Raw genomic sequence first — 18,955 nt, 5'->3', positions numbered from 1 at the left:
TAAGGTCTTTTGCATTTTTTTTTACTATGAAAAGTGTTCTCAACGTTCTGTACAAGACTGGTGAGACTATGAAAATAAACTGTTGCTGAGTATTCATGATCTGCAGTTAGAAGGACTACTTTTCATTTATATTAAGGCTGCTTTACAACAACAGAGCTGTGGAAAGGCACCTTAAAATGGGTATAAAATTACATTTACAATCACTTTGAGAGAACTCCTTGCAGCCTCAGAGCACTGTAAAGTGACACTGGTGTAACGCACAGATAAGCCAGCAATGCTTTATTTTTTTTTTAAAGTTACTGCTAGTTACTTCACATGTTCTTTTAAAATCCTAGCTGCTCTGTATACAGAAGAGGGTTCTTGGGTTCTTCCCCCCCACCCTTCAGTTAGCTGCTTGTCCTGTGTTCTTAATTGGGGTGGAAAAGCTTCTCTATCACACCTACCTGACAGTTCTCCTTTCACATTTCTAACTATAACACTTATTTTCTCTACACTTTGTAAGTTTTTCTCTTTCCTGAAGCACTCTGGAAACTTTGCCAGCAGCTGTAGGCAGTCATTAATTTGTGTGTGTGCGCGCCCTGTTAGGTTCCGTAATGGTTGTCAAGAGTAATGATGTAGAAAGGAGGAAGTAAAGTGAATTAAAAGGATAATCTTTTGATATAGGCTAAACACACACTTGTGTCTGTTTTTCAACTTTTACTGTGTAGGATTGCAGTGTTAGGTACCATGTAAGGCTAATATAATATATTGTGCTGCCTCTGGATTACTTCATAGTCATAAATGAAAAACTGGAAAGAGAACTTCTACTAAATATGTTTTTATAATGGACATTTTAATTAAAAACCATTTTCCTCAAATGAGGAAGAAGATATTAGCAGCAGTCATTGTTTGGAGCACACAGATAACACAGCTACAGATTAATTCATCACTCTCCTGATGCCCCAAAGCATTTCTGGTTCCAACAAAATAAAGGCAGAAGGGAATATACCCTCTCTGTTGCCAAAAATATTGTACAGCTTTAAACTAGATGTAATTAGTATTGTGTGGACTAAGAGAACCTGAGAATTATTAATGGTGAAATGTAGCTGTTATGTGGAAATTGGTACTGAATTTAATAAGATGCTGTTTTGTCCAAGTGTGTTTAATCAGCAGACTCTACTGACTAAGACTCTAATTTTGTAACAAACATCAAATACATCTTTTAGATTTGTTGTGATGGGATATTTACACCCCACGCAGCAGCAGACCAGAAAGAGATACTGAAGAGCCTAATTACCTCCCCCAGCTTTGACCAAGCAGCCAATTATAAATAGCTGCTATAAAAGACTGCAGCTCAGGCAGCAAGGGGCAGCAGGTGAGGAGGCTGCCTTGGAGAGACTTAGATACAGGTTGAGAGAAGCTGTGGAAAGGCTAATGTAGGGAGAAAGACAGTGAAGCAGGTAAGGCAGAAGTAGCAAGGGATGGACATTGAGGGAATAGTCCTCTGCTGGTTAAGGGTGTGTAGACAAAATGGGGGCCCTAAATTGAAGCAGTGGGTTTTTAAATCAATAAGGGCGTTTTTAAAACCCCCTTATCGTGCACACACCCTGCACTTACCTGCCTCTCCGGCAGTAGGGAGTGGGTGGTGCGCTGCCAGCAGGTGGATCAGTCCCTGAGCTGCAGGGGAGGGAGGGGACAGGTTGGTACTTCCTTCTGTGGCACCAATGGGTCCCCCCTTGGCAGCAGCAGTCCACAGGCACCCAGCTCGGGCAGTCCCGGGGGGCACTGCAGGTGTAGAGGGAAGCACTGGGCCCCCATGCAGCTCATGCATGCAGGCAGGCTCCAGGTATGGGGAGGCAGGGATCAGGCTCGCTGCTTTTCTTAGGCAGTCTGCCTTCTGCAAAGCTGTGGAGCTGCACGGAGCCTGGTACTTTGCTCTATGGCTGTAGGGGCAGCAAACTAAAACTTCCTGGAGTTTTATACAGTCATTTAAGGCGTGTTACATCGAAGAATTTCCTACAGTGGCTGGAATTAATGTGCAATACGCCGCCGGGGTGTGCAAACACTGACACCATTAAAGTGGTGGAAAAGTATTTAGCCCACTTCAAAGTATTGGGCACACCCACCCCTCGTTTCATCTACGCACGGCCCAGCACAGGATCCCTAGGCTGGAATGTAGAAGTGAGGGCTGGCCTTGTAGAAGAAGTAGGAACAATCCTAGAGGTAAAGAGACTTGGGCTATGGAGGTCTGCACTGGGCAGAGGGCCAAGAGTGGGCACATGAATCTCTGGGCTTTGGAGTATGAGTTGGAACTTTGCTACCCTTAAGATGGGTGAGTCTCTGAGTTATGCAGATAGAAAATGTTATGGGGAACGTAAGGACTGCTTTTTTAGACTCAGTCATAAAGGGGTACCAGGCACATTGCTGGAGCCCTTCAAAATTGTATTTGGATTAGCTCATGGTGCCAGGTGCAATCCTTGAAGCACAGTTGGGAACCTAGGGGCTGGAGTGCATTAGTCACAAAGCAATAGAGTCATTTTCCTTTTCAATCCAGTAAATGTTAAATTATTTTTTACAGTGGCTCGGTGTTACTGGGAAAGGAAGAGAACACCTGGCATATAGGTTGGTAGGGAGGGCTCTCTTCTGGGTAGTGAGAGATGGGGTCAGGCTGAGGAGGCCATTGAACTATAGTCACTCAATTCCTGGGTATAGGCAAGGTTCTTTGGGCAAGTCTGATATCTTTTATTAAACCAGCTCAAATAGCTGGAAAAATTCTTTCACCTCCTAAGTATGTGCTCTCATCACTGGGCTACTGCATAAAAGGTAGGTTCTTCCTCCATGAAAAGTGGGCCTTACTCAGTTCTTTGAAAGAACGAGTGGGTGCCTGACCTCCGGAGATAACCGTGGGTCTCAGTGGATAGCAGCTCCATCATGCAACCTTGAGTGAGGTGCCCAAGTCCCAGAGTGGGGTGGGATTTAAGACACAGCCCTCTCCTTAGTGTTTTCTACTGGCTAACTCCAGGCAGTTCGCTGCTCAGCTCCTTAGGATCCCACCCTGTGTAGTATGATAGGAACATTCCACTTAAGCAGCAGTTGATCTAAAACCATTCTCCTACGTGATGGGATAAAAGGTAATCCTAGGGAATTTCTTGTCTAGCTTGGGGAATTCTTTGAAATAGTTCCTGTATGTGGGTACTGGTAAATGAAAAACAAACATGTTGCTGCTAAAGGTTAGATACAGTCTTAAAAGACCAGCTGTGTGATGTTTTAATGAGGGTTATACATGAGTAAGGCTATCCTGGTTTTGTTTGCTTTGCTGGAATGTGTAAAAACAGATCCAGTCTTGATCTGTGATGGTAGAAGCGGATATACCAAATGTAAGATGATGCTGAGACCCATTTCCTGAGCAAAGAAGCTAAGTTAGAAATTGCCTATCGTTATCTTTCTCTGCATATTTGGCCTAGACCTGTTCTGAAAGGTTTGCTTAGCTGGAGGTTTCCCCACACAGCACCAGAGAAGTATGTAGACATCATAGTGCGGTCTAAAATTTGGTCTAATGAGAAAAGAAGTTGTCTGATGCTGGTTAGAGATAGAGGAACACCAACAGTTCATCAAAAGGGGTTCCCTTCCAGAGCCTTAATGGACACAGCCACTTTCCTAACCCCTTTTGGAAATGTAGATGTAGATGTATGTGTGGGTTTTTTTCAGTTGGCAGCGTAGCTGGTCACTCAGCTATGCAGGTGTAGATTTCCTTAGAAGCTGAGAGGCAGGCCCGGTCAGGGGAAGGGACCACATGCAAAATACTCTGCATGTGTTCAGGATTTTTTATCTTGAAGGGTCACAGCTCAACTAAAGAACACTGTCTTCCCAGAAATCTCCAAGGTTGCGTTTTCATCAGAAACCTCCAAGTCATGTCTTTCTGCGAGAACTGTTTCATATATCTGCCTTTAATTAGTTTAAGCCCCACAGCTGTTCCAAAAAATGCATGGAAATGTTTGTAACATTGGGAAGATTGTCACTTGCTTGTCACCTCCCACACATCCTCGTGTTTTGGCTGGGGTTTGTTTGTTGAGACTAAAAGGTAAAGCATCGCCTTCAGACACCAACTCTAGGAAAGGTGAAAATGTTGAAGTTGTGACTGAAGACTGGGGTTAGCGTGGAAAATACCTGGCAACCTTTAGTCATGATGGATGCTGCTGCTTCCATTGTCACGTAGCATATTTACTTGAATCCAAAATTAGGTTCTCTCTCCTAGCCCCCCAGTCCAATATGGGAAGGGAAGAAACCCCTCCCTTCTCTTGGACTTGAGCAAAAGTTGAGGGGGGTTGTTACAGCTGTGGCTCCAACCCCAGGCTTAGGATTGAAGTTAGAACTGCAGCTGTTACCCCAAAATTTGGCAGCCTCTACTCCCTCTGCGTGCACCCCAGCTGCCGCCTCTTACCTTTCTATCTCACCTCTGGCTCCAGCTGGAGCCCCACTCCACTTTTGGGCACAGAGCACATGCTGCCTTCCAGCCTTGTCCAGCTGCAGTTGCAGCTCTCGCCCTGTCTATAGGGTGGGACCGGGACCGGGACCAGGGCTGGAGCTGGAGTTGTTGCCACTGCAGCTGCTGCCACATGGTCACGTAGAGCCAGAGGCAGCTTGTGCTCCATACCCTGGCCTGGAGCAAGGCTGCAGCCATAGCCAAGTCAGAGGTGGTGAGGGGAGAGGAACAGGAAGAGAGGAAATGGGAAGGGGCAGGTGGTGGAACAGGTGCACACATGCAGGGGACACATGGTAGTGGGGCAAGTGGAGCAGGGTGTGGGTACATAGTGGAGCAAGTGGTAGTGGGGCCTGGTGCAGGGTACCATGGGGGGTAGGTAGAGGGTGTGCAGGCATTGGGTAGAGAAGGGCAGGCAGCAAAGGGGGCAAGAGGTGGGTTGGGGGGTAGGCACAGATGGCAAGAGCAAAATCAGGCCATTTGACTCCCACACTGCCTGCCCCCTGCTGCTGCTTGTCCTGTTGCAGTGGTAGAGAGGATGAATATAAGACAACCCTCCAAAAATTAGATTTTGTGCTTGGAAAATCATAAATATTCCATGTCTAGAATGTAATTATTGGGGAGCCCCTTAAATTTGAAGTGGTCTTGGATTCAGGTAAATATGATACAGAAACATCTGGTTCTAAGTGTCTTGTATATTGCATATGGGTGACAGAACCAGCAACTTTGTATTCTTCCAAAAAATAACAGCCTTTAATTTTTTCTGCATTCAGAAAAAGTAGAAATAGTCCCCTAGTAGTTTATGTAAAGATGTAGCCAAAATAGTTGGCTTCCTATATACCATTCAGAATAATTCTCCTTTTTTTTCCTCATTGACAGGTAAGGTCTTCTCATGGGAAAGACCTTGATGGCTTTTCTGACAGCTGTGATGAGCACCTGACATCGGGTACAGCTAGGCAATTTCGTTTTAGTAGTTCCTTAATCCGTTCCGCACCCTCCTCATTGCAGAAACATTCCTTAAGTTCTGTGCTAAATCGGTCTTCTCTTACGGAAAGGTAATGGTTCACTTTCACTCTTGCTTTAGAATTTAGAATATTTTAGAATAACTGATCGTTAAAAATAGCAGTAAAGGTTGATTGGTTGGAGCCTGAAATGGATTCCCTGTCATGTTGCATGGCCATTTAAACTGTCATGGAGGGCTACAGTTTTTAAACTTGTGCTGTCCATCTCCTTTTGAGTTCATGAGTAGCAACCCAAGTGATTGGAGTTCCAGCTCATTGCAATACAAAACTTCTAGTGATGTGAATATTTCAGATAATTGACATTATTTAGTCCAATGGTTTTGGTGCTGAATACCTGTGACAATACTTCAGTGAGTTGGCTAGTGTCTTGGGATATGGTCATCCACTAAAGACTAAAATATCTGTCAATTTAACTATGCCTGCGGTGCAGCTAGAGGTGTAATTGCAGTGCATATGGCCTTTCATCCAAGTAGCTTGGGCACCAGTAAGAAAAGTGATGGTATGTCCCAGACTTCAGCATGGACTGTTCACGCCCACAAATAATACTATGTATTTCTTCAGGTGCCTTGCCTATAAAAAAAGTTATACCGCTAACACCACTTTACTCGTCAGTAAAGCTAATGCCACTTTATCGTGTATCAGCATGACAAAAAGAACCAAGGAGGTGATACTTTCCCTCTATCGGGCACTGGTCAGACTGCAGTTGGAGTACTGTGTCCAGTTTTGGGCACCACACTTCAAGACGGATGTGGATAACCTGGAGCGGGTCCAGAGTAGGGCCACTCGTATGATTAAGGGCTTGCAAGCCAAGACCTACGAGGAGATACTAAGGCATCTGGACCTCTTCAGCCTCTGGAAGAGAAGGTTGAGAGGCGACCTTGTGGCTGCCTATAAATTCATCATGGGGGTGCAGAAGGGAATTGGTGAGGCTCTACTCACCAAGGTGCCCCTGGGGGTTACTAGAAATAATGGCATAAGCTAGCAGAGAGCAGATTTAGACTGGACATTAGGAAGAACTTCTGCACAGTTAGAGTGGCCAAAATCTGAAATGGGCTCCCAAGGGAGGTGGTGCTCTCCCCTGCCCTGGGGGTCTTCAAGAGGAGGTTAGATAGGCATCTGGCTGGGGTCACCTGAACCCAGCGCTCTTTCCTGCCTATGCAGGGGGTCGGACTCGATGATCTATTGAGGTCCCTTCTGACCCTAACATCTATGAATCTACTACATCTTGAAAGCTAGTCATACCCAAGTGAGGTAGGTAAAAACTGGCACAGATATATCTACTGGTATTTGTGCTGTAAATGAACTTCCATTTGCACTGTAGACATGAACTGATGCAAATTAGAACTTTTTTTAGCATCAGAAATTGTATTTTTTTTAGTTTTCTTTTAAAAAATTTTTTTGAGGTGGATCAAATAAGTACTGAATTTTCAATACCTGTGAATATTCAAGTTAATATTCCTATATGATCACCCTGTCCTGGAAAATTTTTTACTCACTTTTTGGACATATAATATTTACGATTTAACTAACAAAGATTAGCATGTGTTGCAGAGGGAAAGGATTTTTCTCTATCTTTGCACCTTGTTTGTGTATTAGATTAAATCATGCATGTGATTTAAGGAGAACTACTATTTAACCCTCTTTCTTTTGTGCTGGTCTTCTTACTGGGACAGAGAAAAACAATAAACACAAGAAACTGGCATTTTTTAAGTATATTTTAACTGTGTGGAGTGTAGAATAGTGCTGCTGCTAGGGTTTCATATGCCATGTCAACAAGTGATATGGAGTGATGTATTACTCATCTCTACCTGTTCTTTGTAAAATTTGTGTTTCATTTTACCAAGCCATAATCCAAGCAGTTTTTTGCAGTCTTGTCAAATGGTGTGTTTTCTCCTCATCGAAAAGGGTATCCATAATGCTGTCATTAAACCCAATTGTTCTATTTTGAGAATCAAGGTTTTTTTTTTAATGTTCACATTTTAAAAACGCAACCTTTTGCAAAAAGCATAAGTCTCAAAAAAGAAAGCAGAGGGGCTTTCTGTTTGATCTGAAGTCGGTACTGCTGAAAGCACATCAAGACATTTGTATGTATAGATGAGTAAGTAGGGCTTAATCATGGGGGTTTGATTGTCCTGGTCTCCAGTCTGTTTTGCATCACATCAACTGTAAGGAGTTTCCAGACTCTCCCAGTGCTCATCGACTTAGAGCAACAAGAATTTTTTTTCTTTATAGTTGTGAAGTGAGTGTCTATCTTCACAGTTTTGTTTCCCCAGAGCCATACCATAGGAGTTGCATGCTTAGCTCTTCAACTGCAGGGCTGTTCAACATTATATGGAAGTTATGGGTTGTTGCAGAATTCCCTTTGTGACCTTCTTGGCCCTTTTTAATAGTCTCTGGTCTTCTCTGCCTGCTCACCAGAGAGGTCATAGACCAACCCATTTACTGTTGTGTTTACAGCCTTTTACTATTGTGTTGGCATAAGTGAGTCGTGTCATTAAGCCCAATAAAAGAGTTTGCTTCATTATTTTTATTAAGTGTTTTACTTTTGGTGTGTGTGTGTTTTTAGCACTTAATTCACTTAGGGGAATCTCCAAGACACAGACTGGTCTGCTTTCCTGGACAAGACCCAGTTTCAAAAGTTGTCAGTGTTTGTAGCTAATTTCCTTTTCTGTTTTAGGGGAAGGTTGTTTGCCTACAGAGCACTCTCTAAAAGGTCAAAGTGCTTTGTTAGAATTTGCTTCTGCAGGAGTCTCCCACAGCACACAAACGTGGATGATCTCCTAAAAAGCTATCCTGAATCGTGAGTTATTTGCCATCTTAAGCCTTTCTCAGATCCTTCTTAATGCCTGCCAGGGCCCAAGTCTGGGCATCTTTCAGAAGCACTGCAGGCCCTTTCTGTTTAGACAGGCATCTAGCAACCAAAATTAGGCTGAGTTCTCTGCTTTATTCAGTTTTATTTATTATAGTTGCCCTTTAAAATTGTTTTGTTTTTCTTGCTATAAAGCTTCCCTGAGCCTGTGTTAGGAAGGGCATCATATAAATCAACCTTGATGCAAAATATCAAGCTGAAATCACCATCTTTTAAAGGCACCCAATACTAAAACACTGAAATGGGTTCCACCATCTAAAGAAAAAAGTTCTCTGGGTGGAACCCAGGAAACTACTTTCTCTGCAGGTTCAAAAGTCTGCAAAGCTGATAAATACTGGCCTCTTCTGTTGTATAGGTTTCCCTTGCTTTATGCTGTACATGCGTACATATGTGCCTGAAAAATGGCACATAACTCAAATTTGCATAAAGGAAATCCACTTTACAATGTAACAAGCAGGGATATGTTCCAAGACCACCACTGTACTGACCCCCAGACCCATTTCTACCACTTTTACAAGGCAATTTTGGTACTCTCCAACAGCAGACAGTACACACAAGCACAGGGCACTATCATAATGGGGATGGCAACTACAGAAACACGTGTTGCAGAAAACGAGCAAGGAGAACAGATCCACACAGGAGACTGTATTTCAGTGCCTGTCACTCCCACAACGTACTGCACAAAGCAGCTGACTGAGTTTCCACCACACCGATCGCATAAGTGTGAATTTACCTTGCATATAACGAATTTTTGGTATGAAAAAGGTCATGGCATAAAAGCAAATTAATACATACAGAACTCGCATAAAGTGAGGGAAACCTGTATAGGAAGACTAATCTGTCTTTGGGGATGAGGAGGAGTGTAACCAAGAGATCAGGTAGATGTTTCTCTTCTGCACTTAACAGATTAGTTGATTATTCAAGTCTAAGAGTGTAGGGGAGATTTAGATTGGTCTTTCTCCTTCCTTCTGTTGGCTCTCATCCTCAAACTATGAGAAGTTTGTCTGCCTAGAGCTGGGTGTTCAGTTAAACCTGGTTCACCACTGTCAGGTGAGGGTCCAATCCTGGTCCCACTTGTATTAATGCAAGTTTTACTCTTGGCTTCATGTATTTTCCCCAGGTTTTAGATTTCGAGGTTGTTGAAAGCTAGTCTGGTTCTGCTTGAGTTGAGATATCTTGTCCCAGTAGAAGAATACATTGGGATCTTATGGCCTTTCATTTGATGCTGCTAGGTTTCTAGGGCAAGAGTTTTGGGGAATACAGAGCTGCAGGGATCCTCCTGGGTAACGGAGTCCGGTTGCCTCCTGTGGCAAGCCTCGTGTCATGTTATCCCTTTCATAAACTCTTTGCACTCCATCTTTAAAAGTAGCCAGGTGTGTAGTTTCTCCTAAATATTTATCAGAAGGCTCTTCCAGAACCTCACTGCTCTAATTGTTAGGAACCTGCTTCATATTCCCAGCCTAAACTTACTCATTGCCAGTTTATACCCATTGGTCCTGGTGCCAGCCTTCTCTTAGCTTGAATAGTTTGTTTGTTTTTTTCCCCTTAGTTATATTTTAGTTGTATTCCCTGTAGTTGATGGCAGGAATCATATCCTCTCTCAACTTTCCATTTTCTAGATTAAACAAATGCAGCTCCCTAGCACTAACCAAACCAACTCCTTCTTGAGACGCCCCCCATTCCTTTGAGCACCCTAGCTAGTAGACCTTTTGTGCACCTGTTCCAGGTTGAGTTCATCTCCCTTGAACATGGGGGAATCAGAACTGTATACAGTGCTCAGATAAGGTCTCATCAGTGGTTTTTACAGTGGTGTTAATACTTCCTAATTGCTATTCAAAACACCTTGTTTGATGTATCCTAAGATTACATTTGCCTTTTTCTTTGCTGTATCCTATTGGTGTCATAGCCCTTCTTTCAATCTGCTGGTGAACCCAACTCTTCTCCTTCAGTAGTTTCCAACTGGTAACCTCCTACCTTGTAGCAGAAGCTTCTTAGGACACAAGGTGTGTGGTCTGTTATGTTGTATAATTGAATTTCATGCCAGTTGCATTTCTCCAGTTCCCAAGATCATCTTGCATTTTCTGTCTGCTGTCCTAGTCTTCTACATAACTTTTTTATCACCATCAAATGTCATTAATTCCTACTACTTGTACCAGGGTGATTAACAAACTTATTTAAGATTGGCTCCAAGACTGGCCCCTGTAGAAGTCTACTAGTGAAGTTCCCTCCATCTCAATACTTCCCTTTTCAAAACCATCTGATGCTATCTCTCCTTTAGTCACTTTCTTACCTGCCTTACACTTTCTCTACTGGTTCCCAACTTTTTCCAGTTTAACTAATAACTTCCTATATTAGTATCAGCTTGTATCAGCTGATTTGCTGAAGTGCAGGTGGCTGAGAGAGATTGCATTTCATTTGTGTAGAAAATCAGCTATCGTGTGAGTCTGGCACAATCATCTACCCTTGGTAACTCCCATGTTGCATTTTATCCTGTTCTGCATATACAATACCTCCATCTCTTTAGTTATACTTCCATTAGAAATATTTTTGAAAGCCTTACATACCATTGAGACCAGGCTAGGTGTCTGGATCTCTTTTCTCCATCCCCCGCACCCCTCTTATTTCTTAAATTGTGGCATTGCATTTGCTATTTTCCAATCATATGGTAAAACTTGCAGTTTGGTAGTCCTGTAATCTAAAAAAGGTGAAACGCAGAGAGACTTCCACTCAGAAGTGAAATGCCAATACATGAAGCTGTGTGGGCTTTGCTCTGATTTTTTTGTTTGTTTTGTATTTATTTTTTTTCCCGTGGGAGGCAGTTTCATGTGCAATTCCAGTTATTTTCAGTAGTTTAGAACACTTTGGACTTTGTCCAAGAAGATGGACCAATTTTAGACTATGACTTTGAAATGCTAGTTTTGTGAAGCAAAAGCATCTGCTTTATATAGATAAGTGTCTTTTATGCTTTGGGGAAGGGCATTTTCCTGTCTCTGATTTTATCAAAATTGTCCTTGGCAACTGCAGAGGTTTACCTTTCTGCTGTGTCTTCTTACTGTGTCCCTGTAAAAAGGAGTTCTGTCTTTGTCTGTTCCCAGGTGAAATCATTTGTAAAAGGCTTTGCAAACTTGTGTCCTCCCATTTAGGATCTTCCTGATTTTGGGGACTTGAGCTGGTTGTGGTAGAAGGATGTTTGAGATTGTGCTGTCTGCATCACTTCCCAGTGAATTTCACACTTTTTTGCATCATATCCTTTGGCCAAGAGAGTCACTGGGTTTGATCATCAGCCATCTTTTACTGCATTTCACACAGACCAGCGGGTACATAAGCCTCTCCCCAAATTCATAATAAATGTATATATGATTCTTCATCTCAGTAAGCTGCTATCTCTAATCACCCTTTTCTGAAAGCGCCACATGTGCGCTGGGAAGGTGAACATGAACATGTTGGATGTCTGAAGCCATTGGTTTCCACTCAAATTAAACGAAATCTGCTGAGTTCAGACAGCGTGCGCCCTTTGGAGAGAAATGCCCCAACATCAGCTGCCTTAGCTCAGAGGCTGTCAAAATGGATAGGGTAGGTTATAAACAACGGGATGTTTCTGTGCCAGCATATTCGGGGTTCATTTAAGCAGGGGGATGGGAAGTAATGACTTGCCAAGAATAAGCTGTCCTCATTATCTATTTTCTACCGTATACATGTACGGTGAACCCCTACTTGTAATCTGGAGTTCAGTCTCTCTGAACAGGTGCTGCTTTGGAACCAGCCCGTGCTCCATAGCCCTGCTCTAGAAGTCGTTACTGGTGACGGAGAGGAACCGAGGGTGTTTAGAAAGAACAAAGAATCGTTATCTTTTAATTATGGAATTAGGCATTTGGGAGTGTGGGAATTTGGGGCGCTCCTACTGGCCCAATTCTGCTTTATTTTTTTGACTATCATGCTATAACCCTTAGGCCCTGTCTCTACTTTAGTTTTGCTGCTTTAAACCATTCAAACATAATTAAAAGGTCACCATACCAGGTATGGATGTAATTATACCAGTTAAACTGGGTTTATACAAACATGCTTGATTTGAATACGGGACTGAAATACTACTATATCTTATAAAGCACCCTTATGGTGGCATGGCCGTATGAACAATAAGGCTTCCATTAGCATCACTGTTGTCAAAAAAATCCATGCCACTTGCGTGCTGTTTAGTGAAACTCTTAAGAATAGACTAGCCTTTCCAACATGCTTCTTTGTAGGCAATAGAGAATGACGACAACTTATTCTTGGCAAGTCATCACTTCACATCCTTTAAATGGGAATAACATTACTTCCCTTAACTATCATAAGCCTTGCACAGATGCCTGCACAGATGCCTGCAAAGCCTCCAAGTTCTTTCCGTTTTAGAATCCGTGTTTTCTTGAAGATCTCTCCTGTTATGTGGGAAAGTTCTCAAAGATTCTTTTAGCTGCTTCTCTGGCTATATTCATCTAAAAATACATTTCTTTTTTTTTTTCCTTCTTCTTGTCTTGCAACAGTAGCATGCTTTCCAATTGTGAATCTGGTACTACAGGACTCTATTGATTTTTGTCCTGTGATAGTCTGTCCTTGTATGTAGTTTTTGCTCAGCATGAAGGCTCTGTCTTTTGAAGCTGATAAATTCTTCGTGGACGCTACATGCACACAGATGCCCACAGTTGTGTGAGGCGTGATGGGAGGGGAAGTGGTCATACGAGTAGTTGCAAACGTTCAGCAGTAAGCTTTTGCGTTAGCTCTGCTGATAGAAGATGTATTAGGATTTCATGCTGATATGTTATATTAGCATTTTTTGCTACGTGCAAGTGAGTGATTGGGTTGTCTGACATTTGAAAATATCTATTTATTACAACTCTCAAACTCTGTAAGCTGCTGCTTAAATAGAGTACATGGAGAGAGAGAGAGAGCGCTTGCTTCTCTTTGAATTTCTAATGGACTGTTTTATCCTGATGGGTATATGAAAATTACATTCATTTGTAGTATAAGATCAAGACTGCACTTGATTCCTATTTCGCACAAAGGTAGATGTCATCTGTTTACATGACTTAAAAAAAATCTGTATCTCATAAAGGGGAATGAATGCCTTTAGTCACATTACAAGGGAAAACAGTTTTGTTTTTGTTGATGGTACTTGGCATCGTCTCTGTAAAATTAATCACAAGAAGTTCTCTGATTGATCTGGCTTTTTCTAGGTCACTGAGCTATACTTCCAAAGTGTTTATACAATCTATTGGAATCAATAAACAATTTAAACTGATGTAACTGCAGAACGTTTGCAAGTCCCAAGGAAAATTGGAAGTATGACAAAGAATACAGCGGCAGAAGTTTATTTCATTTACTAGGGCAAACAGTCACTGAAATGAAATGACTTTTTCCTCCGATGGTGTAATAAAATACTGACACCTTAATCGCATAAATAAGTAGCCGGTGGCTTTAAAGTGCATTATTAGTGGGTTTAGGCAAATGCAGTTCCTTTTATTTATAGTTTAAGCAACTGTGCTCTAAAACCTATTTTATTAAACAAAATCTTTAATAGGACTTAGCACATCATAAAATGGTTTCAATTTAGATGATGAGTGTTGCATTTCAGGCATCGTTTTATTTTAGGATGAATTTTGGTGGGTGTAAATATTAACATTATGACTTAAAATGTGGATTAGACTTTATAGTTATTATTAAAATTAGTAAAGATACAAGCAAAACTAATTAAAAAGGAGCTGATGCTGTTTTTAATCATATTTAAGGTTTTGATTTTTGTAAATTAAGTTCACAGCTTATGTGATTGGCAAATATTTCTTATACCACAGTGCACACTAGTGGTTCCTTCAGTAAAATCACTGAAGAAATGTATATAATTTTTGAACTAAGTACTTAAATTTTCTGCTGCGATACACAGGCACATCTCAGATGAATGAGTACAATAGCAAGTTTGATTACATCTTTTTCCATGACAGAGCAGCTGAATCCCAAAGTGTATTTATAAACATAAGATCAGCAATAGGGCTTTGAAAGCCAACACATGCTTTTCAGAAGCTATTTCCTGTTTCAAAAAAGCAGACATTGTAGATGATGGCAACGTGTTCCAACCTCTTTCTAGCATCAATAACATGCAAATACGAAGAATTGCAGGAGCTGTATAAATGAGACAAAGGGCTACTCTTCTGAGAGTTTACATTTCATTTGTGCAAATGGGAAATGGCACACTTGAATTGCTAGCAAAATACACAATTTACATGCACACAATTCAGCAGTTGTTCCCTTAATGCAAGGCTTTGTAAATGATAAGAGGAAGCTTAAAGATCACCATACCCACACTGCCCTTCTGTATTGTTTCACTTCTGCCTCATCTGGTTCACTTTACATTGACCATTTCAGTGGAGCTACAGGTGTCTAGCAATTTGTTTGATAACAATAAATTGTAGCACAGTACATCACTTACTCTATAAAGGAAATAGAGCCTCCACTGGCTCACTCAATTTTTGTAGACCTCTATCCATTATTACAATGGTTTGCTGACTTTTCTTGTAAGAAAGAGTAAACTATTTTGCTACCTAAGTTTTCTATGTTCAAACCTGCAGAAGAATGGAATAAAATGAGCTGCTACTACCCACTGCTGGGTTCTAAATTAACTATAACAATTCAGGAAAGTGACACTGGTGCTGTTGTATCCAGCATAATGAAAACCACAGTTGGACGCGTCAGGATGGTCAAAAAGCAAAAGCAAAAAAAAAAAAAAAAAGTTAAACTATGTGAAAGTTGAGCTACTGAAAATATGCCACTATAAAAAAAAAATCAGTAATGATCTTCAGTTGAAATACTGTGAGTCTTGAGCCCCCCTCTTGCAATGCAAAGGTAGGTGGAGGGTGTCAGAACTGGATAACAAAATCAGTGATTAGATAGGCCAAAATATTCTGTAGAAGGATAGACTGAAAGGATTGGGACAGTTCAGAAAAGAAAGTTTATGATGATATAACAAAGCAAATAATTTTAGAACAGGTAAATTACATTCAGGGATAGGAGGAAAGGACAGTAACCCTGCCTGGAGAAATAACGGGATAACCATACCTGTTGTTGAAGTTTCTTAATTAGAAGTTTGTTGTTCCCTGAGACATGAATGTATTTCATGCCTGAGGCTTTACGTATTCCAAAAATCCTATCTACCCATCATCAATTCTAGTTCACCTACTTGCAAAAGCTTTGCGAGGAACAAAAGAGTAGTCATTTTTCCTTTTAACTGTCTTGCAACTAAGACTAGTCAATCCAAAATAATAGGCGGTTCTACCAGCTGTGCCTACAATTATCAGGGGTATCTGATACTTTCCTTTATAACATTCGTTTTTTTTTTTAGTTGCTTGTAATTTCACAAGCTACTCATTTTGGGATGAAATTTTTCATGATGAATGTCTGCTTCCGACTGACTGAAATTTCAGCCCAGCTAATTCAGCTCTTTAGAAAAAATGAAAAATATGGGGTGGTAACAGTTGTTTGTTTCCTGCCCCTATAAAAAATGATGGCAAGTTTTGTTTTCCTTGAAAAGCTCCAGTGCCTCCATTCTTTGGAGCAGGGTTTTGAATTTTGGCAGGGCATATCAGGAGTGTGACATGTGCTGTCCCTAAGATCACCTGCCAAATTTGGCCATATTTAATCTTTTTTTTTTTTTTAATGACACTGCACATGCTCAGCAATGTCTAATATTTGCAGCAGCTAAAATCTGAAGATGTATATCCCCAGTGAGAATGCACCTTTCCCTCACAGATTTTAGTGCTGATCAGACCACTCATTTACCATTTATGGGGAGAAAAACAACACTTCCAGACTCCCCATCATGGTAGTCCCCCAGTTTCTCTAGGCTGGAGGTAAAACCATGCATAGGATCTGAGAGCAGGGAGCCGATCCTCTGTGACACTCTTCCTCCTAATCCATCCTCTGGGAGCCATGGAGCCTAGAAGAAAAAACTGTCCGATTGAAATGCAGAGGACAAAAGCTAGGAGAAGGAAAGAAGTAGGTTAAGATGAGTGAGACTGGGGCTGGAGGTGAGAGAAGAGACTAGGGCTGAGTGGGCGGGAAGACTGTGGCTGGAAATGTAGTTGGAGCTGAGAACCAGGTGGCCATAGGTAAGGATCATTGAGATTAAATGATGTCCCAGGGGAAGGTGGATTGAGAAGGGCCTGGTAAACGGATTGGGACTAGGAATTGGTGTTTGCAGGGTGGAGAAGCTTCATTTCTGACAAGAGTGAGGGTTACAGGGAGAGAACTGAGAGTGGCTAGGCAGAGAGACTGGGACAAAGGATCAAGAATGATGGAGACAGATTGGATGAGGTGTCAGCGTTGGATGCTTTTTTAAAAGCCTGAGTTACCACTCTCAAATGGCTTATGCCTCTCTGAACTGGTTAGTCTCAAAGGGCCTAGTTGCATGGTAATTTTGGGTGGCTCGTGGACCTCTTAACCCCTGGATTGTCTGCACATTACCACCTTAAAATAGTTTTAAGCACTTATTATGCGGCTTAAAGTTACGCCACTCCAGGGCAGATTTATCTTGCGCACAAGCCAGTTCCTGTTCATTTAAGATATGGCCACTCCCCAGATGTGCCACCCAAACTGAAGTCCTCCGGTATCCCAGGATCTCTTATGCCACCACCTGTAGAGCAGGGATAGAAGACCGTTCTGGCTCGCCAACACCCTAGCGGCAACTCATAACTACGCCTCCTAGTCCTTCCCCAGCTCACCAGGCCTCTAGTGCCAACTCATCTGTGTAAATGGGGGACAGTCAAAAGGTTTCTAGACTCTGGGTGTGACTGCTCCAGACTCCAAGCTAACACTAACACCAGTATTTGTGTGGCTCACAGCGTAAGGTGTAACAAGGCCCTAAGGTATCATCCTGCCCTAGTGACTTCAAATTAACATGGCTACCTCTCTCAAACAGGGGGTGTTAGAACTATATTACAAACACATTACGTTTTGCAAGATAAGTATCAAAGCCAGGCTATGGGAGAAGGAAGGTTATCTGTGTAATCTTAACGTGGCCCCTTGTCCTACAATACTATTGCTGCCTGCAACTTTAATACATTCTTTAATGCAATTTTGAACATGGTAAAATGAGTAGGTAAGCAACAGAGAATAAATGAGTAAAATCTCAAAATCTTATTTGCCTCCCTTCATGATCTGAGCATAACTATTAATATGAAGAGTTAACTGCCAACTTCTGAATGCATGGCGAAAAGATAAAATTGTAGTCTCATTTTTAATTACCTTTTTGAGTAAACTGGAGCAAATGTGCTGCATGTCATGAAAGAATGCAATCCCAACAGTTGCATTTGTGTTAACAAATGGGCAACTTAAAAAACAAATCGGAGAATAAACACTGCTGTACAGTGGAGTATGTGATCTTGCAGTTTCATAAACTATTTTGTAACCTCCATAGATTATTTTAATTTGCATAAATTGGGGTTTATTCACCTGTTGAGCCCTTCCTGTGGAGAAGATTTCATGTGTGCAGTGCCTCATTTAAAAAGACAAAATGAAATGCCATTTTTGAGAATGGAATAATTGCACAGGATTCATATTCCACAGGGGTAATACAAGCATTGCGTATAAAATGGTACAGTAACAGAGCAACACAGAGCAAACACTGATAACTTGTGTGTGCACCATTTCAGTTATGCATATCTGTTCATCATATGCCCCTTTGAAAAGTTTCCTTGGCCAAGTCACAAAGGAAAAAGAGACCTAGATATCTTGACCTTTTATGGGCCCTAAATAAAAGGGAAATAAAGTGGATTTCCTGTCTTAAAAAACTTCAGAACAAAAAGTCTGCTCCTTTTTAATAAAGAAATATTTTTGTTTGTTTCTTTCTTTTCCCTTCCTCTACAGATTTAACTCTGATTGGTCTACACCTGCAAATGGAGAAGAGATCCATAAAAGAGTGAAAAATATTTTAAGAACACACAGTGCTAGGCAAAAGCTGACTTTTGTAAGTTTGTTAATATCCCAAACTAAAAACCTCCCCTTTCCCCATGTCCCACAAAACGTATCTATTTCTTTTATGTGGACTCTGAAACTTGATTCTGCACACAGTTGAGCAATGTCACCTGTAATGAATTAAGTGCTGTATGCATCTTTGGTGGACAGGTGGTATGGGTAGTATTCTCGTGGAGCATCAAGGGGTGGTTAATCTTTACATTTGTCTCCTGTCTCCAATTTAAGAAAAAAAAGCCTCACAGAAAAGTGTTATGTGGCTACAGAAAGTTAAAGGCTTAACTTCTGAGTAGCTTTATCTCAGCAGCTGGTTCTGTCCAGCTGCTAATATTATTTCTCAAATGCACACTTTTTTGTTAATTACCTGGCTTCTGTGAATAGTGGCAGAAGAAAGAACTCTATCAAATTAAATCATGCCCTGGATCAGACTGTTACATCCTTCTGCCTGTTTGAACTTCAGAGTGTTTGCAGTCAGATAAATGACTCATTCTCTTCCTGTGTGTCCGAGTCCTTGAAATGTAGGCCAATAATTCTTTTTTAAAAGTTAAGCTTCCAAGTCCATTAAAGTGATTCTGCTCTGGAGAGTGACTTTGTAAAATTGGCATCAAG

General features: G+C 41.4%; 1 protein-coding gene across 5 annotated transcripts in view; it reads left to right on the top strand.

The window, feature by feature from the left end:
• The window catches only part of SPATA6 (spermatogenesis associated 6), a 59,657-nt gene that overhangs the window by 25,796 nt on the left and 14,906 nt on the right, over positions 1-18,955 (top strand). For all 5 annotated transcript variants that reach the window (XR_016442477.1, XM_090048341.1, XM_090048339.1 and 2 more), the window contains exons 10-11: positions 5,339-5,514; positions 18,242-18,341. Coding sequence is in view for 4 of the 5 variants with exons in the window: in XM_090048341.1 (XP_089904467.1) it covers positions 5,339-5,514; positions 18,242-18,341 (276 nt within the window). In the remaining variant the exon portion in view is untranslated. The remainder of the gene's footprint in view (positions 1-5,338; positions 5,515-18,241; positions 18,342-18,955) is intronic.

Source organism: Crocodylus siamensis, chromosome 5, assembly GCF_052110815.1.
Source record: "Crocodylus siamensis isolate JL-2025a chromosome 5, ASM5211081v1, whole genome shotgun sequence".
Classification (NCBI taxonomy): Eukaryota; Metazoa; Chordata; order Crocodylia; family Crocodylidae; genus Crocodylus; species Crocodylus siamensis.
This window is presented reverse-complemented; position numbering and strand designations above follow the sequence as displayed.